General features: G+C 34.3%; 1 protein-coding gene and 1 long non-coding RNA gene across 7 annotated transcripts in view; both read left to right on the top strand.

The window, feature by feature from the left end:
• LOC125776542 (uncharacterized) overlaps nucleotides 1-20,340 on the top strand; it is a 148,338-nt gene that overhangs the window by 16,912 nt on the left and 111,086 nt on the right. The gene's annotated exons all lie outside the window — the stretch shown is intronic.
• Nucleotides 1-20,340, top strand: part of LOC105226625 (afadin) — a 61,778-nt gene that overhangs the window by 17,567 nt on the left and 23,871 nt on the right. For 4 of the 6 annotated variants that reach the window (XM_019990419.3, XM_011205597.4, XM_011205596.4 and 1 more), the window contains exons 2-6: nucleotides 5,147-5,331; nucleotides 5,405-5,513; nucleotides 5,608-5,801; nucleotides 5,938-6,402; nucleotides 6,469-6,550. In XM_019990419.3, the coding sequence (XP_019845978.2) occupies nucleotides 5,227-5,331; nucleotides 5,405-5,513; nucleotides 5,608-5,801; nucleotides 5,938-6,402; nucleotides 6,469-6,550 (955 nt within the window). In that variant the 5' untranslated portion in view covers nucleotides 5,147-5,226. Of the gene's footprint in view, nucleotides 1-5,146; nucleotides 5,332-5,404; nucleotides 5,514-5,607; nucleotides 5,802-5,937; nucleotides 6,403-6,468; nucleotides 6,551-9,749; nucleotides 10,369-15,061; nucleotides 15,225-20,340 lie in introns of those variants that run through there. The other 2 variants (XM_011205598.4, XM_049449153.1) reach the window with 2 other exon arrangements.

Genomic DNA, 20,340 nt, shown 5'->3' with positions numbered 1-20,340 from the left:
TTATCAACTAGTCTCATATTTTACACTGAATGGCCTATTATTCTAACAATCGCAGAGTGACTACCGAAAAGTAGTACATAAGTACCAGGAGCATGAACTTTGGTATAACTGGGTAACTGTGTAGGCACGCAACACAGAAACACCGAGGTACGAGCGTAAGAGTCAACAACCAGTTTGGTATTTTTGCTTTGAATTATTCCACTCGGATTGCGCCAACAATAGACCCGCGACTTGGAAGCAAAAACAAAATAGAAAGTTTGAAAAGTGTTACTTGCAGAAGGCAGGGCATTGGTGTGAGACGACCGGAAAGGTGGAAAATAGAGTACGAACGTGTAATGCTTTATTAAGTACATTGCTGTAAAATTGGATTAAAATCTGAAAGAGGGGGAGAACGAACTTAACCAACAGCAATGCCAATAAGCGGTCCACGGCGCCAAAAGAATGATTACATACACATTTACTCGTAATTTGTATGTATGAAGGCAGAGCCACAGTTGGACGACAAAAAGTCTCACTGAACTTTTAGTTTGCCGAAGGTAAAGAAACAAAACATTGGCAAGCGAGCGAGGCAGAAAACCGAGAACGAATGGCAAACGTAAACAAAATCGGTGATCACACAACGAAACCATAAAAAAGCAAATGCAGAATCAAAACAGAACAAATAGACCATACACGTTGGCTGTATCGATGCGTTGAAGGAAAAGATAACGAAAAGCGAAGAAGCGTCTACTGAGACACGCTAATTAAATGACGAAAGCTTACAATTGTTTAATTTGAAAGTTCAATTGTTTAATTGCCGATTGATAAGTAGTATTACCATATTAGAATTACATACATATGTATGTAGCTTGTCAGAAGCACGATTACCATAGTACGTGTATCGGCGAGTGTTTTAAAATCATAAGTAAATGATATAATCTAGTAAATTAAAATAATTATATATTATATACATACATATATACATATATATTAAAATATTATCATGTCAATGTAGTTGTATTACTTTTTCGGAAAATGGAAGCTTGGAAACCTGACCATCATCCGAAAAATATTTCCTCAATATGTTAATGAAGATAACTCCGATGCTAACTCTCATTCAATCCTCAAAATTTCAGAGAGTTAGCTGCACTTTCGTTGGCAACATTGTTAAAAATTACCAATTTTGTTCTATTGTAAATAAAAAACAAGCAACACTGACAGCTATTTTCTATAATAAAACAAAAAGTTTTATGTTATGATGCAGTTTTAAAAATAACGTGTTGATTTGTTTTTGTAATAAAAAAGGTTTTATTTTGTCGGCTAACAACCGCAATGTTTATCTTCTATCCATTTTCATTGAAAATATACAAATGACAATCAGCTGTTTACGAGAGTTTCAAACTCGCATAGCTGCCATCTGTCACCTACAAATTTGGATCTGATTAAGTGCGCAGTTAATGCGGATTAACGCTACCATCTGTCAAGGCTATAAGATGAAATGTTTTACCGGCACGGTAAATATAGTTTAGCATTAAATATGTCAACAAAATTATATAATTACCGAGTAAATTGATTCGTTAATATTGTCTAGACAAGGTGGATAACTAAAGATTTTTCATGTTTGTTGTTATATTCATTGTTTGGTTTAGACTCCACGATACAAGATATGTTGGTACACCCAGGTTTTTAAAGCTAAAGATAAAAAAAGAAACGTTAACTTCGGTAGTATCGAAGCTATAATACTCTTTCCCCACAATAACTTAATTTTGATCGGTCAGTTTTTATGGCACGTATAGTATGTTATAGTGGTTCAATTTCAATTTCAACAATTGAGCAGATTTTTTTTTAGAAAAGGACGTGTGCAAAATTTCACATTGATATCTCACATACTGAGGGACTAATTCGTATATATAGGGTTTTCCAATAAAAGTGTTATAATTTCTTTTATTAAAAAACACACTACTTGTTGAAAAAATTCAAATGTTTTTTATTTGTTGTGAAATAAAATCGATTCGATGAACCCAATTTTCGAGTATTTTTTCATTATATCATGTCATGAATAGCACGTTCTAAAGCTTGTTGAGAGTTTGGTTTATTGCTAAAGATCAATGGCTTCAAATAATCCCACAAGAAGTAATCTAATGAAGTAAAATCACAACTTTTGGAGGCCATTTAATGTCACAACTTCTTGAAATAATCGAATCTCCAAACTTCTCTCTCGATAATTCAGTTGTTGTACGTGCTGTGCAGCACATAGTCCCAGATGTTGTCAAGATCAATTTCTTCCAATTGGTTATCATCGATCTATGCTGATCTCCATTGACAGTAACGGTATCACCAGCTTCAGAAAAAAGTACGGACCGATTCACCAGACTGTCAATTTAGGTGAATGTAATGGTTGTTCATGAATAATTTGTGAATTTTCTTCGCACCAGTATCGACAGCTTTGTTTATTTACTGCAGATGATGGTGAGCCTTTCTCAAAAACCCTGAGAATGTTTTGGAATCGACAAATTGTGATCCTCAGCAAAATTTGCTGAACGGCAGAAATATTTTCATTGCTTCGAGCGATTCTTTGTCTTATTGGGTATATCTTTCCATGATGAAATTGTAAACATTACTGAATACAATGACATTACAGATCATGACATATTAAAAATGGCCGAAACGACACTTCGAAATTATGCATATCATCCCTAATTGAAAACCCGGTATATATAGTCAGACGTACATTGCTAAATTGACTCAGCTCACGCAATTCACTTCTATTTACATATTTGGAGCTTCCGACGATTCCTTCTTAGTGAAAGTTCATGTCAAACTTAAGATAGACTGCTCAGGATGTTAAAAACCAAATACTTAAGATAATATGCGTTGCGAAATCCACATAAAAAACTGTCTACATACATATGTATATACATACATCACTATTTTGCTTTATAACATAACTACAGAGTAAGTAGTTTTGTTCATATAACCGTTCTTTGTACTAGCTAAAACTATTCGGAATAGATATAGTATGTATATATACATATGTACTTATATTACAGAGAGTAGTTGATAGCAGTAGAGAGAGATATACTTGTCGGTTGACAATTTTTTAAAAAGTAGGCGCTTCTTATGTTTAAAGCGTATACCTCACAAACCTCTAAAGTTATTTCAACCAATCTGGATAAGAACTCTTCATACATATATAATGGTTATGTTGAAAACTACTAACCAAGCAATACCTCTAAACAAAAACGTAAGAAGTGTTAAATTTCACACCTTTTATGGTACGGAATGGCTTCATAGGAGCAGTGGTAAAAATCGGCAAACGAACGTGCCGCCGTCCACCATTCGGTGTGGTCATATAACTCAAGGTCTACTCGAACGATTTCAATCTAGTTCGGTAAATGACATGATCTTATTATTTGTATGTTAAATAGTGAAAGCGGACAAAATCGGGCAATAAATATACATACTTCCCATATATAATCGAAATTCTTTTTAGAATTCCCTAAGCTGGCAATATTAAACTATATTAAAGCCAAAAATATATAGATTTTGCAGAAATAGTTTTTTTAACATTATACATTTTAGAATCATTACTGTAGATTACCCTAACATATAGCCATTCATATACATATAGCGTATGCTTATGTGTCTGACCTCTTTAGTACAGACTGAGAAACATAATATGCCAGTGGTGCTCTTGGCGGCATGCTTGAGTAATTTTACCAGAAACTATGCATATGTGTATTTGTTTTTGCACATACATATTTACACACAGCTTTATGCTTACAGGCCTTAAAGAAATTCGCAACAACCGCGCTTTGAGTTGCTCGATGGGCTGGTGCGCCTCTGCTCTACCAGCGTGTCAACCATGTACAATTGTACAGTCGTCAGTCATAATCACACGTAAATATTTGTAGACGCATACCCGGCCGACTAGACGCAGTGTCTACTGTTTTTTGAACAAAGGCTTACAACTAAATTGCCTGTAAAAGTTTCCGCATTAAACGACAAGAAATAGAATATGAAATTCGTGATCAACTAAGTGTAACCGTCGACGGTTATTAATCAAACAAATACAAATACAACAACATGAAGATTTGAAAAAAGTGCAAAGAAAGTCTGAACCATTTGCGGTTAATACAAGTGGCAGAGAGAACAGACAACTTGAGGCCGAGCAATGCAACCCTCTTTCGCGCAATGCCGCATTTGTAGCTACATTAACGAGGTTGAACTCAACTGCAGTCGTGGTGTTTTGCTTTTGAAGAAACTTTCCGTTGTGACATGCATGGTTTCATTTGCACCAAAAACACACAGCACACCCTCAATTTGGTGCACACAAATTTGTGGCAATAACAAAACAACAAACAATTTAAAACGAATGCTTGGAAAAATCTTTAGGTCGCCAGCGAAACGAAGCATAGCTAACCAAGACATTAGTTTTTGTGTATGTTAGGTATAACCGTTATAACCGAAAATATCATTTTAGTCAAACTTTAAATAACAAGAAAAGCGTTAAATTCGGTCGCACCGAAGCTAGCGAACCCTTCACAAATAAAGTTTCCATAAAAGAACTTGATTTTGACCGTTCAGTTTGTATTGCAGCTATATATTATAGTGATCCGATCTGGAAAATTTCTTAACATACCTTTTTAAGCGTTGCCGTGGATATTAATCAAATTTCGTAATGATATCTCGTCAAGTAAAAAAAAAATTTCCTTTTAAGAACTTGACTTTGATCGTTCAGTTTATATGACAGCTATATGCTATTGTGGTTCGATATCGGCGGTTCCGACAAATGAGCAGCTTTTTTTTTTCATTTTAAAAACTGAGGGCTAGTTAGCGTATATACATACAGACAAACAGACAGACGTATGTACATGGCTAACACAACTCAGCTCATTCGGTTGATCATTTATGTACATATACATATGTATATATTTTATAGGATATGCGTTGTTTCCGTTTGGGTGTTACAAACTTCGTTGCAAAGTTAATATACCCTGTGCAAGGTATACAATTTCAGTAATTATTCAAAATTCTAATAAATCAATTCCGACATAGTTAAGTCTTAAGTTTATATTAAGACTTACATTTAAGTTAAGTTTAAATGTTAATAGTGTAACTTTATATGTTAAAATAATAACCTATGGACTTTTCTTACTTTTTATAGTAACACCCAAGTGTTTCTCGTAAAGGTGTCCAGATGCACGGAGCCTATCGGTGCGCAAGATTTTAGAAGCTAAGTAAAGAATGACACACGATAGAAAAATGCTTGACCGAGAAGCCGTACGCTCTGTCATCCAGCAATGGAATGCGAATCGTTTGGATTTGTTCGCTTTATCCGAACCTGACGAAGTAAGGGAAATTTAATTGAACTGGAAAGAAGGTTTTGCCATTCCAAATTTTCAAACATTCCTTTTCTCCACAGAATCTTTTATTTCATGGCGTTATGCGTTTTTATTTCCAAGATGCTGGACAAAAAGTGGCAACTAAGTGCATTCGTGTTGCCTCTGACGCAACAGTCTCAGATGTTATTGGTAAGTATAACGTTATTTTACCAAATTATATTAAAAGTTGATTAAAATTGATTTTTCGTATTTACCATTAATTTGGCGCATTTAACCCTTACAGATACCCTTATCGAGAAATTCCGTCCCGATATGCGTATGCTCTCAGTGCCAAATTACGCTCTCTATGAGGTGCATGCAAATGGCGAAGAGCGGCGTTTGAACCCTGACGAAAAGCCATTGCTTGTACAATTAAATTGGCATATTGATGATCGTGAGGGTCGGTTCTTGTTAAAGAACATCGACCAAAAAACTACGGTAAGTTAGACTTTTTACATGTGCAACTTTAGTATTTCACATGCAAAACTTTTTGGTGTTTCTACTAAATTTATACGAGTATACAGTTTTTGTTACAATATCTATAAATGCAATGCTATTTTTCAACTCTGTTTAGCCAATCGAACAGTCAGATATGAACTTTAAGCGGAAACTGTCTAAACGCGAAAAGAAGGAACAAAAAAAGAAAGAAAAATTGGCAAAGTTGAACTCTGAATCGACAGCTGGCGGCTTCAACGGTGGCATGGCCAACGGCGGAATAGAGGGTGAAACTCAGGTGGCTGGCAAACTTTATACTGAACTACCGGAGACATCTTTTACGCGCTCAATTTCAAATCCTGAAGCTGTTATGCGTCGACGACGACAACAAAAGCTTGAAAAGAAGTTGCAACAGTTCCGTTCGCGCGACGGCGGACCTGACACCGGCGGCACATTGAAGATTTATGGCGAGAGTCTTTGCCAAGATGTCCCGTACAAAACATTGCTGCTATCAATACGCGACTGTGCGCAAGCAGTCGTCAGGGAAATGCTATCGAAATATGGTTTGGACAAAGCTGATCCCTTACACTATTGTTTGGTGCAGGTTTGACTTCCACACACAATAAATTTCGAAAACAAAAACTTAAATATTTTTGTGTTGTTGTTATAGGTGAACAGTGATGGCACAGAGTATATACTGGACGATGATGAGTGCCCACTATCGATACTGATGAATCACCCAACATCGCGAGGTAAGTAGCTTCCAAGTGGTAAAAATTTCATAACCCAAATTTATTAAAAACTTGCCGCGAATGCTGCATTTCCAGCGAAACTCATACATATACCCCCATAAACAATAAGCACGATTTATGGAAAGAATTCAAAAATAGATATGTGCAATTGAATTGTAATTGTTTCATTCATAACTCTGCCATCACTCCTCACTTGAAGAAAATAATTTGTCGGTCACAAGCATGAAAGCTGACATGTATGTATGTATATGTGTACACACATTTGTTGTATCAACGACTTGTATATAACAACTGTGCATGCTTGAGGCATACTTGAGCACATATACATATGTATTTGTTTGTTGCTGCATTAGTAAGGAGTTGCCTGTAGCTCTATGCTGCGTTACATTTCCATACAATTAAGAAAAGTTTTATCAATAGTTATGGCTGCGCGGGAACAGATGTGTGCTGTCGACACAGAATGCCCATAAAAGTTTTTGGTGCATTGCATTTTTGTTTATATTTTTGGGAGGCCTTATGGCTGTATGCTTCCGCATATTTTATGTTGGGTGACCCGACTATTGAATTGAAAATATTTGAATGCTCATAATTCAGTAGTGAACGGGAGCGACGAGTATTGCTGTTGGGTAGTTCGCAGAAAATAGCAATATTTTCGGGAAAATGTGAAAATTAAATTTCCGGGAGTAAATCTGTACTTTTATGTGGATATTTAATATTATAAAAGTTCTAAAAAGCATAATGCCCAGGAAAATAACGAAAGAATGCTATAAAAAATTAAGTAAGTTACAGTAACATGAAAAATGATTTGCCCAAATAAGAAATAAACAAAAGTGGAAAACTATTGTGAAGTTGAACGATTCGCAGTTAAAGAAGCTGGCATTCATAAATATACTCGTACTTTTGAAGTGATTTTTCTAAAACTGCTTACGAAAACAATAGGGACAGGTACGATTTGGAATATTTCCGAGTGAAACTTTTTAAACATTAAAAATATTTTTTTAATAATTATATAAAGTAAAAAGAAAACCACTATTTTTTACAGTAAATTGCGCCGTTTTGTTCGATAACTTGTTGGTATTTAGAAATTGATTTCATAATACATAAAAATAGTCATCTTCGAATGTTTGTATGATGTTTGAATGTGAATAAACATATTAAACAAATGGTAACATTCTCGAAAATATGCCAAACCTTAAGGCTTCTTTAAAGTCTTAAGTTAAGTGATATTTAATTTAACCTTAATATTTTCTTGATTTTCATAAATATTTCATAAATATCTTATAACTCTGAATTGTGTCGCCACAAAAAATATATTTTTAAAGTATAATCACAATTTATATTGTTGTGAAATCCACTATAATTATTATTTTCATTTAGCAGTTCTCTTAATATTTCATTTATTTGTACATTCAGACATTCTGTGGGAACACAGAGTCAGTGCTCTCTGAATTTGCTTTCTCTTTTCTATAGTAAAGTAATTATATCTTCGTGCTTGGTCCTTTGCTAGTAATGTTTGAATTTTACTTTCTCATGAATTAGAATCCAGCCCTTGGTTCTACCACAGTTTTCTAGCTGAACCTCTGTAATAACACCGATGCCTTTCGTCTTGTTTATAATGTTTTTTAAATTTGTTGTTTTACGCTTTAACCTTTCCCAACTAATCTACCGAGTGTCTCTCACGGAAAATGTTGTTGACATTTATAAATGATCAGTATTACAAGCTGAGTCGTCCGTTTGTCTGCATATACACAAACTAGTCCCTCAATTTTTAAGATATCACTCTGAAATATTGCAACTTATTTGTCGGAACCGCTGATATCGGACCACCGTAGCATATAGTTCTTGTATGGAAAAGATATCTTCATAAAATTTGGCTTTGATTGCTCTCCAAGGCTACAATGCGATCTCGGACTACAACAGCATATGTACATGTAGGTGCCATACAAACTGACGGATCCGAATCAAGTTTCTTTAAGAAAACTGGAATTTATGGAGGACATAATTGCAGCCGAAGTTGAGTTTTTTTTTGTTTCCTTAAAGGATTCAGATTTTTTTATTATTTGAATATTTTGGAATATGGTTAACATAAATTATTATTGTTTTTACAAAATTCTGATATATGTACAATTCCATATTTTATGAGTATCTGTATGAACTCATTTAGCTTTTCACTGTGTACTGGAAAGTGTTCACCAGCTGATTAAAGGAATAAAGAACGTTGAATTCTACGCATGCGTGGGTATAAGAGCCAAGCTCTCTTGCACAACGTTGTTGCTTCTCAATCAAATGAAATTACTTACGAACAAATAAGTTAAAAAAGATTGAAATGTTTTCCAAGATGAGAGCAGCACCCCTTCGGGAGAAGCAGAAAGTTAGTACAAATTTATCATAGACGCTTTTGTTGTGTGAACGAGCTTTGGGGTTTAAGATGAGATTGCGAATAGCCACATGTTGCCTGCGAGTATATTCGCCACAAGGCTGGGGGACTGAGTGAAAACAAAAAAAAAAAAATTTGCATGCAATAACGTTTGCATGACAGACGAAACGGACATAAACACTTTTCGCATGAAAGAGTACTTACATACAGTTCCTATGAGGCGGGATCATGTTACAGAAATTTTAGTGAAAATGCCGTCATACGGGTAAATGGCATTTAACCACCTTTACATACCAATGTTCCGAATAAATGTCAAGAATATGTCCCAAGTATCAACTTGTTTGACTAAATTATCACGTGCTATGGTCACCTAATTGCACAGCACCACCCGCTATAAAAGTACCATCCAACTACAGTTTGACTAATGGATGCATACATATATTTACAATTCGAGTGATAAGACTAAATTCTTGTCTGTCCGGATTATGGTGCAATGTTGGCACCGTTTTTGGCATTCCTCACCGTTTCATAAATTTAATTATTATCTTTGTAACACTACAAAGCGTAGCCTCTGTATATATATGTATATGCATGTGCGTGTAAGCATATCAGTCACCTACATATACTGCTTATCGTCTTTTTGATAAGATACTCCTGTTACACTTGACTCATTCGCCAGCATACACTTTCAGGTGTTCTGAGCGCATGTGTACCTTTTTGATGAGCGCTTTGCACCCTCGATAGAAGTACGCATGTATGTATGTGCGGTGGAGTACTCATTTTTTGCTGGCAGCAGTCGTGATTGTCTCATACGCTGGTGAGTTACACGCTGATAGGTACTGCTGAGTTTTTATTTCATCAAGGATACTATTTTCCACAAATTGTTATTGTTATACTGCACACAAGTGTTGCATAGGTATTGTAGCCATAATGTCGCTGTCGTGGTCGGTCTTTTCGTCGTAGGCGCCGCTGTTGTGAGTTCTAGCATAGAAGTATGTGCACCGCGTGTTTCGCTCTCCGATTGCCATCACCAATCGTCTGGCAATAGTCACAAAGAAACGGTGCTCTTAAGCGCACTGCCACTTAGTCTGACGGTGTAAAAGTTCTTCTACTTTTTAGAATAAGAATTTTTTCAAGTTCAAGTTCACTACTTTTATTTGTGCAATATATATTTTTTATGTTTGTGTTACTAACATTTTTTTGAAGTTTTTATATACTCCCTTTGTGCTAACTGTTGATTGATTATCCAAATTGGCACCTAAGATCAGCAAAAAGAATTTTGTGTGTGAGCGAGTTTGTATTTTGTACAAGTGAAAGGATGCAGGAGTTTGTTCTGATTGGCCGCGGGGAACGGATGTGCGGTTTATTGGATTTTAATGTGTGTCATTGCTGAGGAGCATCTGCGCAAACAGCTGCAAAATGATGGATTGGGGAATCAGGCGTAAGTGCATAATTTATGAACACTCATTACCGTAATAGTAGGAGGATTTGTCATCATTGTAAAGATTCACAGAATACTGTGACTCGCAAAATGGCATAATTTCTAAGTGAAAGCTAAGAAGGAAAAGTATTCAATCAACTTGGGTTTAATGTCAAAAATTATTAGTTAAACAAAAATGATTAGTTAAATTGTGGTTTAAATATGAGAAGTCCGTTTGTTGTAATGGTTTTTGTGATAATTGATGCTGTGGCTAATGTGCGGTCGTTAACGTCTCAACATGCCGCTAATAATTTTACTCTTTATTTCGTATGGTCCAGGCGGTTTTGTGCAATTTGTGTGAAATCTTACGCGTGGTCACAGCGAGCATTCCATATTTATATACGGGATATTGGGCGCAAACTTTCCTTCAATATGCACATACATATATGTACATACATATCTTTTTTTATATACGAAATATTGTTTACGTACATGTATGTAGTATGCACATATGTACATATTTAAGATAAATAGTCCTATAGGGTAATTGAAGATTTTGTTTTAAAAATGGTAAATATATTGACAACTTTATCATTTCAACATATTCAGAATTTCTTGTTTCTTTAAGAATTAAAGTCTTTGCATTTTTTCTGTGATAGCTTATTGATTGCATTCATATTTATATATATACTTATGTACATACATACACACATGCATGTTTATCTACAGTAAATCAGGATTAAATGTATGTAAATTGTTTACTATGTTTTGCTAACGTCATCACGTATGTGACCTTTATTTAATGCAAACATTTTATTACTTATATACTATACATGCATATATTATATAAAGCAATCCATCTCCGTGATGCAAAAATATACGCACTGATTTTTCATATATGCTTGCACTAAAAGTATCTTTTGTATCACACCTCTTATTAATTCTAATATGTGAGCAAAAAAATAGTAAGACTGTTTAATTTCAAATCATCAAATCCCTTCACTGACGATTGCTTTTATTACGTCCTAGATAAAACTCCACTTGCGGTCCACCAGTAGAGACTAAACTGCAGATGGTAATGCTTTGTTTTTGAACTTTTAGAGTGATATTTTCTTTCAAGGACCTCATAATAAGTGTTATTTGGTTTTCCCAAAATAATACAAAAAAATGCCGAAGAATTTTGTCGCACGGTTCAAAGTATTGTTTATGGTTTATTATGGTTTAATTACTAATTATTATCTCCAGCCAAATTAATGAATATTGATTTGAGACACATGCGTATTGATAGATGTATATGGTATGCTATGGTGGAATGGGCCACATATACACAGCCTAATGAAGGCATCTACATATGTAAATATCTATATTTACATATGCTACATATATAAAGCTCAATTGTGAGGAAATTACGCAAATCCACTTACGACGTCAATCGTTTGCTCCTCCTCTCCAAAGTTATAATTTCGTTAGATTTGATTGTTTATCTTAGCATACTTTGGTATAAGGACACAAAGGAAAGGTAAAACATTTGGGTGAAAATCAAATAGGAGAGCACAAACGACCGGCTGTTGAATTTAATGATAGTTATTATATGTGTGTCAATTTGTAGCCGCGATTCGGGCCAGACAAGTTGTGTTTCACTGGAATGGTTTGTAAAGTGCCTTCTACCCCAGCTATTTGGCCTTATGTTTTAAGATATTTAATATAAAGGAGCAAACAATAATCTGGTTTTAATGGACAAGTTAATGTGTTTGAAAGCAAAACTAACTTGAATTAAGATCTAATAAAATTATCGATACTGAGAGTATGCAGATTTCAATCTTCACAAAAATCGTTGGTTCGCGATATATAGAACATACATATATCTTTCTGAAAACAAAACTTCAAATTTTTACTCATCTAATCACGATAGCCGTTTTAGACCAGTTTTTCTCTTAGTTCTTCACTTTGTGAAATGATCCATTTCGATTGCAACGATTTAGAAAATTTACTTTGACCAATAAATTAAAGGAGTTTTTACACCTACATAAAACTTTTTTGGGTACATTTCATAAAGAAATTGTAGAAATAGTTTTTTTTTATCTAAACAATCGACATATTTTTTAGTTTTTGTACTTTCCGCTTCATTTCCCTCCATTACGGATGTGCCTTTTTATCTTACTAAGTTCGACATTTTTTAGATTACTGGATCAAGAGCAACAGAAATAAAATGGCACATCGAACCGAAAGTTATACACATTTTCTTCAATTTCATTTCGGTTAAGTTACATAACTGACTGCTTTTAATTTCAATAGTATAACAACCATATGCCTGTTAAATCTAAGAAAGGCACTTCTTGGAGTGCGACCTTTCCTCTTTTGTAACATATATTTTTATCTACAAATGCAGGTTTTCTCCTCTTTCTTTTTCTCGAAACTTCAGATAATATCTTCTATCTTAAGGTGACCGGCTTTACAAAAACAAAGCGGCCATTAAATATTTTCTTCTGTGTTTTCACTGCAGCGATTGCAGCAAAAAGTCAAAATCTCCGGAATATCTATCCTATCCTATCTTAGAAGAAGCTCATCAATACCCTATAAAAGATTGTACCAGATTTAAGTTCATAGTTTTGTGGTTCGCAATTGTCTCCAAGACTGATGCGTTTACATTTTTATGTGAGCAAATACTTTCTATACAGTTACGGACAATAAAATAAAATCAAGCCTTTGTTTTGAAATAATGGTATAATTTTCTGAGATTTTTCATGTATGCAGTAACTTTGTTGCATAATAACAAATGCAATCATATATTCGCTTAAAAAAGAAGAAAGGATAGCATTGTCAAGGTTTACAGTTAAGTTTAATTTAAAAAGTGTAAATAATGTGCCTCGTGCTTAATGACAAAATATTTGATTCAATAACGAAAAATATTGAATTTAAAAAGCGTAAAAAGTAGTTCTATTAACTTAGTTAGATCTGTAGAACGAATATTTGTAGCGTTTGCGTCCAAAATTTGCAAGGAAAGGATCACGCGCAAAGGGAAATTACAATCATATTGAATATGTCCCGAAAATGTGTGTTTAATGCTTTAAAACTTCCAAAAGTTGAAAAAATAAGCTGACCACAAAAAATACGGCGAAAGTCGATCACAATATTGGAAGATTGTCCAGCACGATCCGTTGAAGACTGCTGCAGCCATTCAACAAGAATTTAGTGGAGAAAAATATATTTCAATGCTGAGAAAACGAATCGTATTCAGTTTGCAAAAGGACGCATTAATTTGGGCGGAGCTGAAAATTAAATAAAAAATGGTTCGACATTCTAGCCCTGATTGCAAAATTTATATTATAGGAAATGATGGTTGCACTTGAGTCCAAAAACCAAAGAAATGAGCGTCCGCTACACGACTTAGTCCTTAAAATCCTGTGACGGCAATATAATAGTTTGGGTTATTTCTCATAGTGTGGGTTCAGACCTATTTTTTGGATACAAGAAAATATGGATGGCCATATATATGTACGTTAAAATTTTAGATAAAGTCATGCTCCCATATGCTGAAAGGAATTCGACTTCACTTTGGCAATTCCAATAAGAGAGCGGCCCAAAACACACTTCGGGTCTTGGAGAAAAATGGTTTTCATATCATGGTGTTGATGTTATGGCTCGGCCAGCACAATCATCAGATCTGAATCCAATCGAAAACTTATGAAAAACAGTTAAGGAAAATATTGAACCCTTTAAACCGAGAATTAAGATGGAACTCTAGCGAAAGTTCAAAAGTAAGTGGTATTCGTAGCCTAATTCAGTCATGTCTAGAAGATGTGCTTCTGTGTAAGATGATAAAAGGTACGCTACAAAGTACTAAACATTTTTCAATTAGTTTTCTGTAAAAAATTATTATTTTTTTTAGATTATTTTATTTTTATTGTCCTCTGAATTTTTGAAATTTGTATTTCACCCTTGTTTTTGCAATGTTTATGAATTGTTTTTTTTTTTTTTAATATTTTTACTAATACTAATAGCACTTCACATGAAGTAAATAGTAAAATTATATTTTGGTTAAATTTAAATCAAATTTTATTTTTCTAGAACGGAAAATTAGTACTATGAAAGGTTCTATTTTATTGTCCGTAATTGTATGCACATATATAAGTACATATGTATATGTATATGTGAATGTTATTGTCCTAGAAAGCTATTTTGACATGTGGTACGTTGAGTGTCGAAATACATGTGCAGGACATGCTTGTTGAGCGGTATAGGGTAGAGCATGAAACAGAATGTCGAAGAAACAAAAAATGAATACATACACCTACACTTTCATACATACATAATAGTGTAAGCTATTGTGTGAACTAGCCGCGTTGAAAGGTAATGCTGTAACTGGCATTGTGTTAGAACCAAGCTCGGTGTTGTGAATACGACGGTGATACAGGCAGTGCGCGATAAGTTCCTTTTGTTGCTTGCACTTTTTACCGATTCACAATTTCAGTTTTCCCCCAACTTGTGGCTGAACTTCTAAACGCACAATATACACGCATGTATGTATGATATATAATATGTATATTGTATGTTAGGTGGTAGAACCAAAGTTTTAATATGGCCCAAACAATACAGCGACAGCCAAGAGCAACGGCAAACGCTGCGACAAAACCAATAGGAGCATGACACAAACATACTACAGCATAATACCGCTTTCTTCTTCGCTTATTAACAATAATTCGTTGAGTTCCTTCAGTAATCATTTCACAGCGAAACGAAACGGTTGCACTGCGTCCTGTGCCGGGACACGTCGCGGGTAGAGTTGGCTTAGTTTGAGCCCCAAGGCACTTTCTCACCTATCAACCTCTTGATTTAATGGTAGCGACATTGATAACCAATTGTGTACTACCCTCCAGGTGAGTACTGTCTACATTCGATACTAGAAGTATTCCCAAACAGTAGGGGGTTACTTTTGTTCGCTCTCTAAGAGTAGTGTGTAAACAGCGCTTCATAGCAAAACCATTAAGAATGTAATAAAATTGTCTTGATGGCGTTTTCAAAATTACGCGTAAAATGTCAAGTGGTATATTCGTATACTCGGTTGCCAGCACCATTTTGAGATGTTAGATTTTATTACGCATATCGAAAATTCCAACGCGAAATCGCATTTCACTTTCATAAAAATCAATATCAGCAACGAATACCAGCGGAAGAGCACTTCACCGGTGCCGGTGTGACAATAGCGTCATTGCCATGTATCCTATGTACACAATGAGTGCACGAACATACATACACAGACAACTACACATGTGTAGATAAAACACGAAACAGTTGAAAGCCCAGTTGTGAATTTTGAATAAGTCAGGCTGACTAACGGTATAACCATTCCATTTTTGTAGAAATATCAATGTGGTAGCAATTTCGATGATAAAATCTTCATATACCTAGAATGGCCATTGCTAGCCCTGATATAAAGATATTGTAGTTAATTTAAAACTCATATAAGCAATCTAACTTTGGCTATCTTTGCGCCAATTTGCGGACATACGTTAATTCTTGAATAAGTGTCACTTCTGCGAAATGCGACAAGCACTTAATTGCCCCTCAGCGACATTACAATTACCAACATTTGGTTTAAAAGGACTGCTTATTCTTAGCCTAAGACACTCTACCACATCCGGCACTTCACAGATGTAATTTTGTCCAGTGCATGCAAGGTGTGGCGTTGAAATAATGAGATTATCGTTACAGAGTCACATAGCTTCACACATTTCCGCAAAACCTCACTATTGTTTCACTCAATGGAGAATTTAAAAAAGCTATAGAGAAATTTTTCAAAATAAATATGTTTTGCGTATGTATGTGTTTGTAGGTTACTATTCTTACAAAAAACACTACTGATGGTATTAAAAGTTCATGAAATGAAGACCACTTGTACAATATTCAATAAATTAAAAAAAAATAGTAATCATAAAATTGTCATTGTGAAAATCGAAGTGTTAGGTCGCCGAAATTATTGCAAGCCTTGGCCGATTCGGGTAAATTTTTGTAATGTAAAACTATGACAGTCAGAAAATTAGCCGTTCTTTCTAAAAAGTCGCCATTTAGTAGTTACTTTTAGTTACCATTAATTTTTCTGAATAATAATTTGGATTTTACTTTAAAATTCTCAACAATCTATTTTTCTAAATCTTTTTCACGTGTTTGACGTGAGACTAGGTATATTCTCGAAAGGGTGTTAAGATGAACAATAGTTTAATTAGGAACCAATACATTATATAAATTTATCACTGGGATCAAAATGCATTTAAAATACATATATGGTGTAAGTTAGTATCATACAAGTGAACTTAAATTTGTAAATATGTACACATAAGTATGTACATATACACTTCGGTTTTTAAATTACAATGATTCCAAGACAGTAACCCAGGTCGTGGCATATTTTCCCAATACCGAAAAGCGTTAGCTGAAAATTACGTAATATATAATATCATTTAATAGAAGTCATTTATCACAATATACACCCACAAACATGAACTAACTGTGCCTCAAAGCTAAAGGAAAAATATACTGTGAAGTTGGTTGTATACAAAGTAACATTCTCAAAATAGTAGGCTTAAATACTTAAAATCCCACTTTCGAAAGGTTAACTGCACACAGCTTAGATAACTTAGCCCTCAGTTTCTTTCAACTTATTATCTGTCTATATATGTATGTATGTATGTATGCATGTATATAAATTACGTGTCACATTGTTTTTCCGTAGTAAATTCCTACCGAATTGCTAAATCGACTTTAGGAAAGTTTAGCACATTGTGCTCAGATTAATCCAACATAAAAGATAGTTTATATCTGAAATGTTTTAAGTGTTAAAACTATTAATAAATAAAAAAATTCAATTCATAAGCATTTGTTTAAAATACATGTATTATATCTATGTATGTATGTAAGAATCATTAAAGACGCTCTTTGACAGTGCATTCGACTGCTCGACAATTTTAGCACTGCACGAAGTAAAATGATTATTTGAGAGTATTAAGCGAAAGTAGTTAAAGAAATTTAATCCAGATACAAGAGTTGTTACCAGGCGATCTGATGTATGTATATTAAATGAAAAAGAAAAAAAAATTTACTTTTTCAATTGTATTACTAAGTTCTCTGGATGAACACGGAATTCGTTAGCGTAATTTGAAACGACCTCAGTTATTTACATAATTCGATGTATACAGCAACGTGTGGCCAATTAGCAATTAAAGTAAAATGCTAATTAATAAGCTCAGGGTTGTATGAATGAATATGGAATCTGATGAATCTGACAAAAACTTAAATTTAACTAGCCCAAGTCCCCTTGGCATTCAAAACCATCACAGTGGCACAGCTTAGCCCTGCTTTAGTACGCATCGAATTATTGGAATAGGCAGCCTTGACCTAGCCTTGTGAGTGTACAAATCGAAAATCGTGTGAGTGTAGCAGCAAAATAGGAATGGACCACTGAGTTAGTTAGTTGGTCAAATCGAAGGTCGCCATCTCATAAAAAATTATCGCTGACATTTTCTTCTTATGCGATTATAGCTGTTTAAAAATAAGCGAGTTTATTTTCTAAAAAATACATCTTGACAGAAAAATACTTGTAAATATTTGTAACGATAAATGATTGCGTCTTATCCTCCATGTAATAACGTAACGTTTGACTTTATACCGTAAATATAAGATATAATGAAATGAAGGCAGAATCTCTTGCAGATGACAGTGTTTCCTTGTGTCTAAAATGGATTTTAGGTGGTTGACTTTATACCATATAGTTTGTCAATCTGTGTTATCTTACTAATATAATGATATGTCGTAATGTCAAAATTTGATGAAAACGGTTCAATACTACCCTCAGTGCGCATATACCTAATACAAGCTTTCAAACAGCTGGTTGGCTTTGAACCGTATATATCGGTCAATTTGTGAGAAATCTTTGTAAAATTAAGTTTGCGCATAAAACTGGATACACTATAGTTTAATGCTGAAAATATGTTCTGTGAAATCCGGTCAACTAATTGCCCCAGCTTTCCATATACTATTGAGTCTATAACTCTATTCGGCGTTTTTTTTTTTCAAAATTTGAACGTTTATTTAAAAAAACATGTACAATAGTGTTGTCCAAGGTATTGCCCATTTCAAGCAATATCATTTTCCAATCTTTCTGACAATTTGTGGGTTGCTTCGCAAAAGACATGAAAAATCATCCTGAAATGTCTCGTGGCTTCAATTCATATGTCACACAATTTCCTTGCTTGTGAATGCATCCGGCTGCTTTTAAATGGCTGCTTTAGTAACTTCAAACAATTCTACGAGCTCTTCCTGTGTTTGGCAACAATATTCATCAAGTAATGCTTCCAGCCTCAACTTCAAACTTTTTTGGTCGCCCAGGACATTCTTCGTCTTCTAAGCCAAAATCAGCACTTGTAAATAGTGCAAACCACTTTTGGCACGTCCACTTGGCTAGATTATGTTCACCAAAATACGATGACTTCAAATAATTCAAACTCGAGTGCTTTGTGTTCGAAATATTGAAATTTGCGTTTTTGAGTTTTCCTTTGCAGCTCAACCAAAACAGAATGAGTTTATTGAGATATGAGAACAAAATATTACTGATAATACTTAATACCTAAAACCTAACTGACTAAAACTTTCCATTTGCCTGAATTCAATTGACATTGATTTGAAAACTAAGGCATTTACGTTTGCATAATAAAACGAAGGCATTGTTGAAATTATTCAATTAAATCGCTGATGTGCCCATTACTGTAACCAATGAGTAAACAGTGGCAGCAACAGTTGTTCAAATATGCATACATACGTACATTCCAATTAATTTCCTGCTTTTCAACTTCCACAAAAGTTTCGCACGAACTTGTATTCTCTAATTGAATTACTCCACTGTGATGGAGCTTGTATGCAAAAGAGCTTGAATTATTGCCAAAGGACTTGCGGCAGAACTTTTGAATTCATAACCATGGAAATTTGCATGGAAGGTGTTGTTCGTCAGTCACAAAATGCCAAAGAGCCGAGCCGTTGCGCTGCTGAGTGCAACATTAGCGTGCAAAAGAACAAACGAGGTACTCATTAAGAGCAAGAAGAAGCACTCAATGCTGTAATGAGCGGCGACAACGTTAAGTGTTACAGTTAGTTACATACTATGGTACGTCAATATGTTCGTTCATTGAAATGTTTTAATTTGCACAGTTTTCAGCAGTCCCTGGTTAAAATAATGATAGCTGGACAAGGTAATTACGTACATTGAAGAGCAGAAAAGTAATGCAAGAAACATATTTCCAGGGAGTTTTCCCTTATAATTTCACAATGGAGCAACAAATTCCTTGACTTAAGTGAATAATTGACTTCAAGGAAATCAGCTGTTTTAGTTTTATATTTTCTTCGATTTCAAGGAATATATTTTTTTATTCCTTCGTATGCATTGACTTGGATATCAAGCATACATACGTACAATATATTATACCATAAGTTGAGAAATCAGGCTAAAAAGAGCGAAGAAAAAAAGTAAGACAATTGATCAATTCTTATAACATAATATTTCAAAAAGTAAACTCATTAAAATTAAAGGTCTACCATCTTCGTTTTGGAATCTAATATAAAATTTTTGTAATCTCACATATACTATAAATCATAAATCAATGTTTTCGTAGTAGATCTGTGCAGAAGCCTTTGAAAAGTGAGAGAAATTCATAGTACGTTGAAACCTATTTATTTTGTGAGGTCTATTTTTGCATTTTCCGAGAATAATGATCATTATATAGGAAAAATTCGGTAAATATAAGGTCTTCTGGCTTAAATAATTAGATGACAGAAAAAATTTTTCTTTACACAAGATAAAAACCCAATAACTGGATATTTAATATATTTTGAGGTTATGTTAAAAATGTGTTAATGCAAAAGTTGTAGGTCTGCAACTTTGCCATATAACCTTTTCTATTGACTTGTGCTTTTGTTGGAAATCGTACTTCAGTTCAATCTACATAT

The sequence above is a fragment of the Bactrocera dorsalis genome, chromosome 2 (genome assembly GCF_023373825.1).
Source record: "Bactrocera dorsalis isolate Fly_Bdor chromosome 2, ASM2337382v1, whole genome shotgun sequence".
In the NCBI taxonomy this organism is placed as follows: Eukaryota; Metazoa; Arthropoda; class Insecta; order Diptera; family Tephritidae; genus Bactrocera; species Bactrocera dorsalis.
This window is presented reverse-complemented; position numbering and strand designations above follow the sequence as displayed.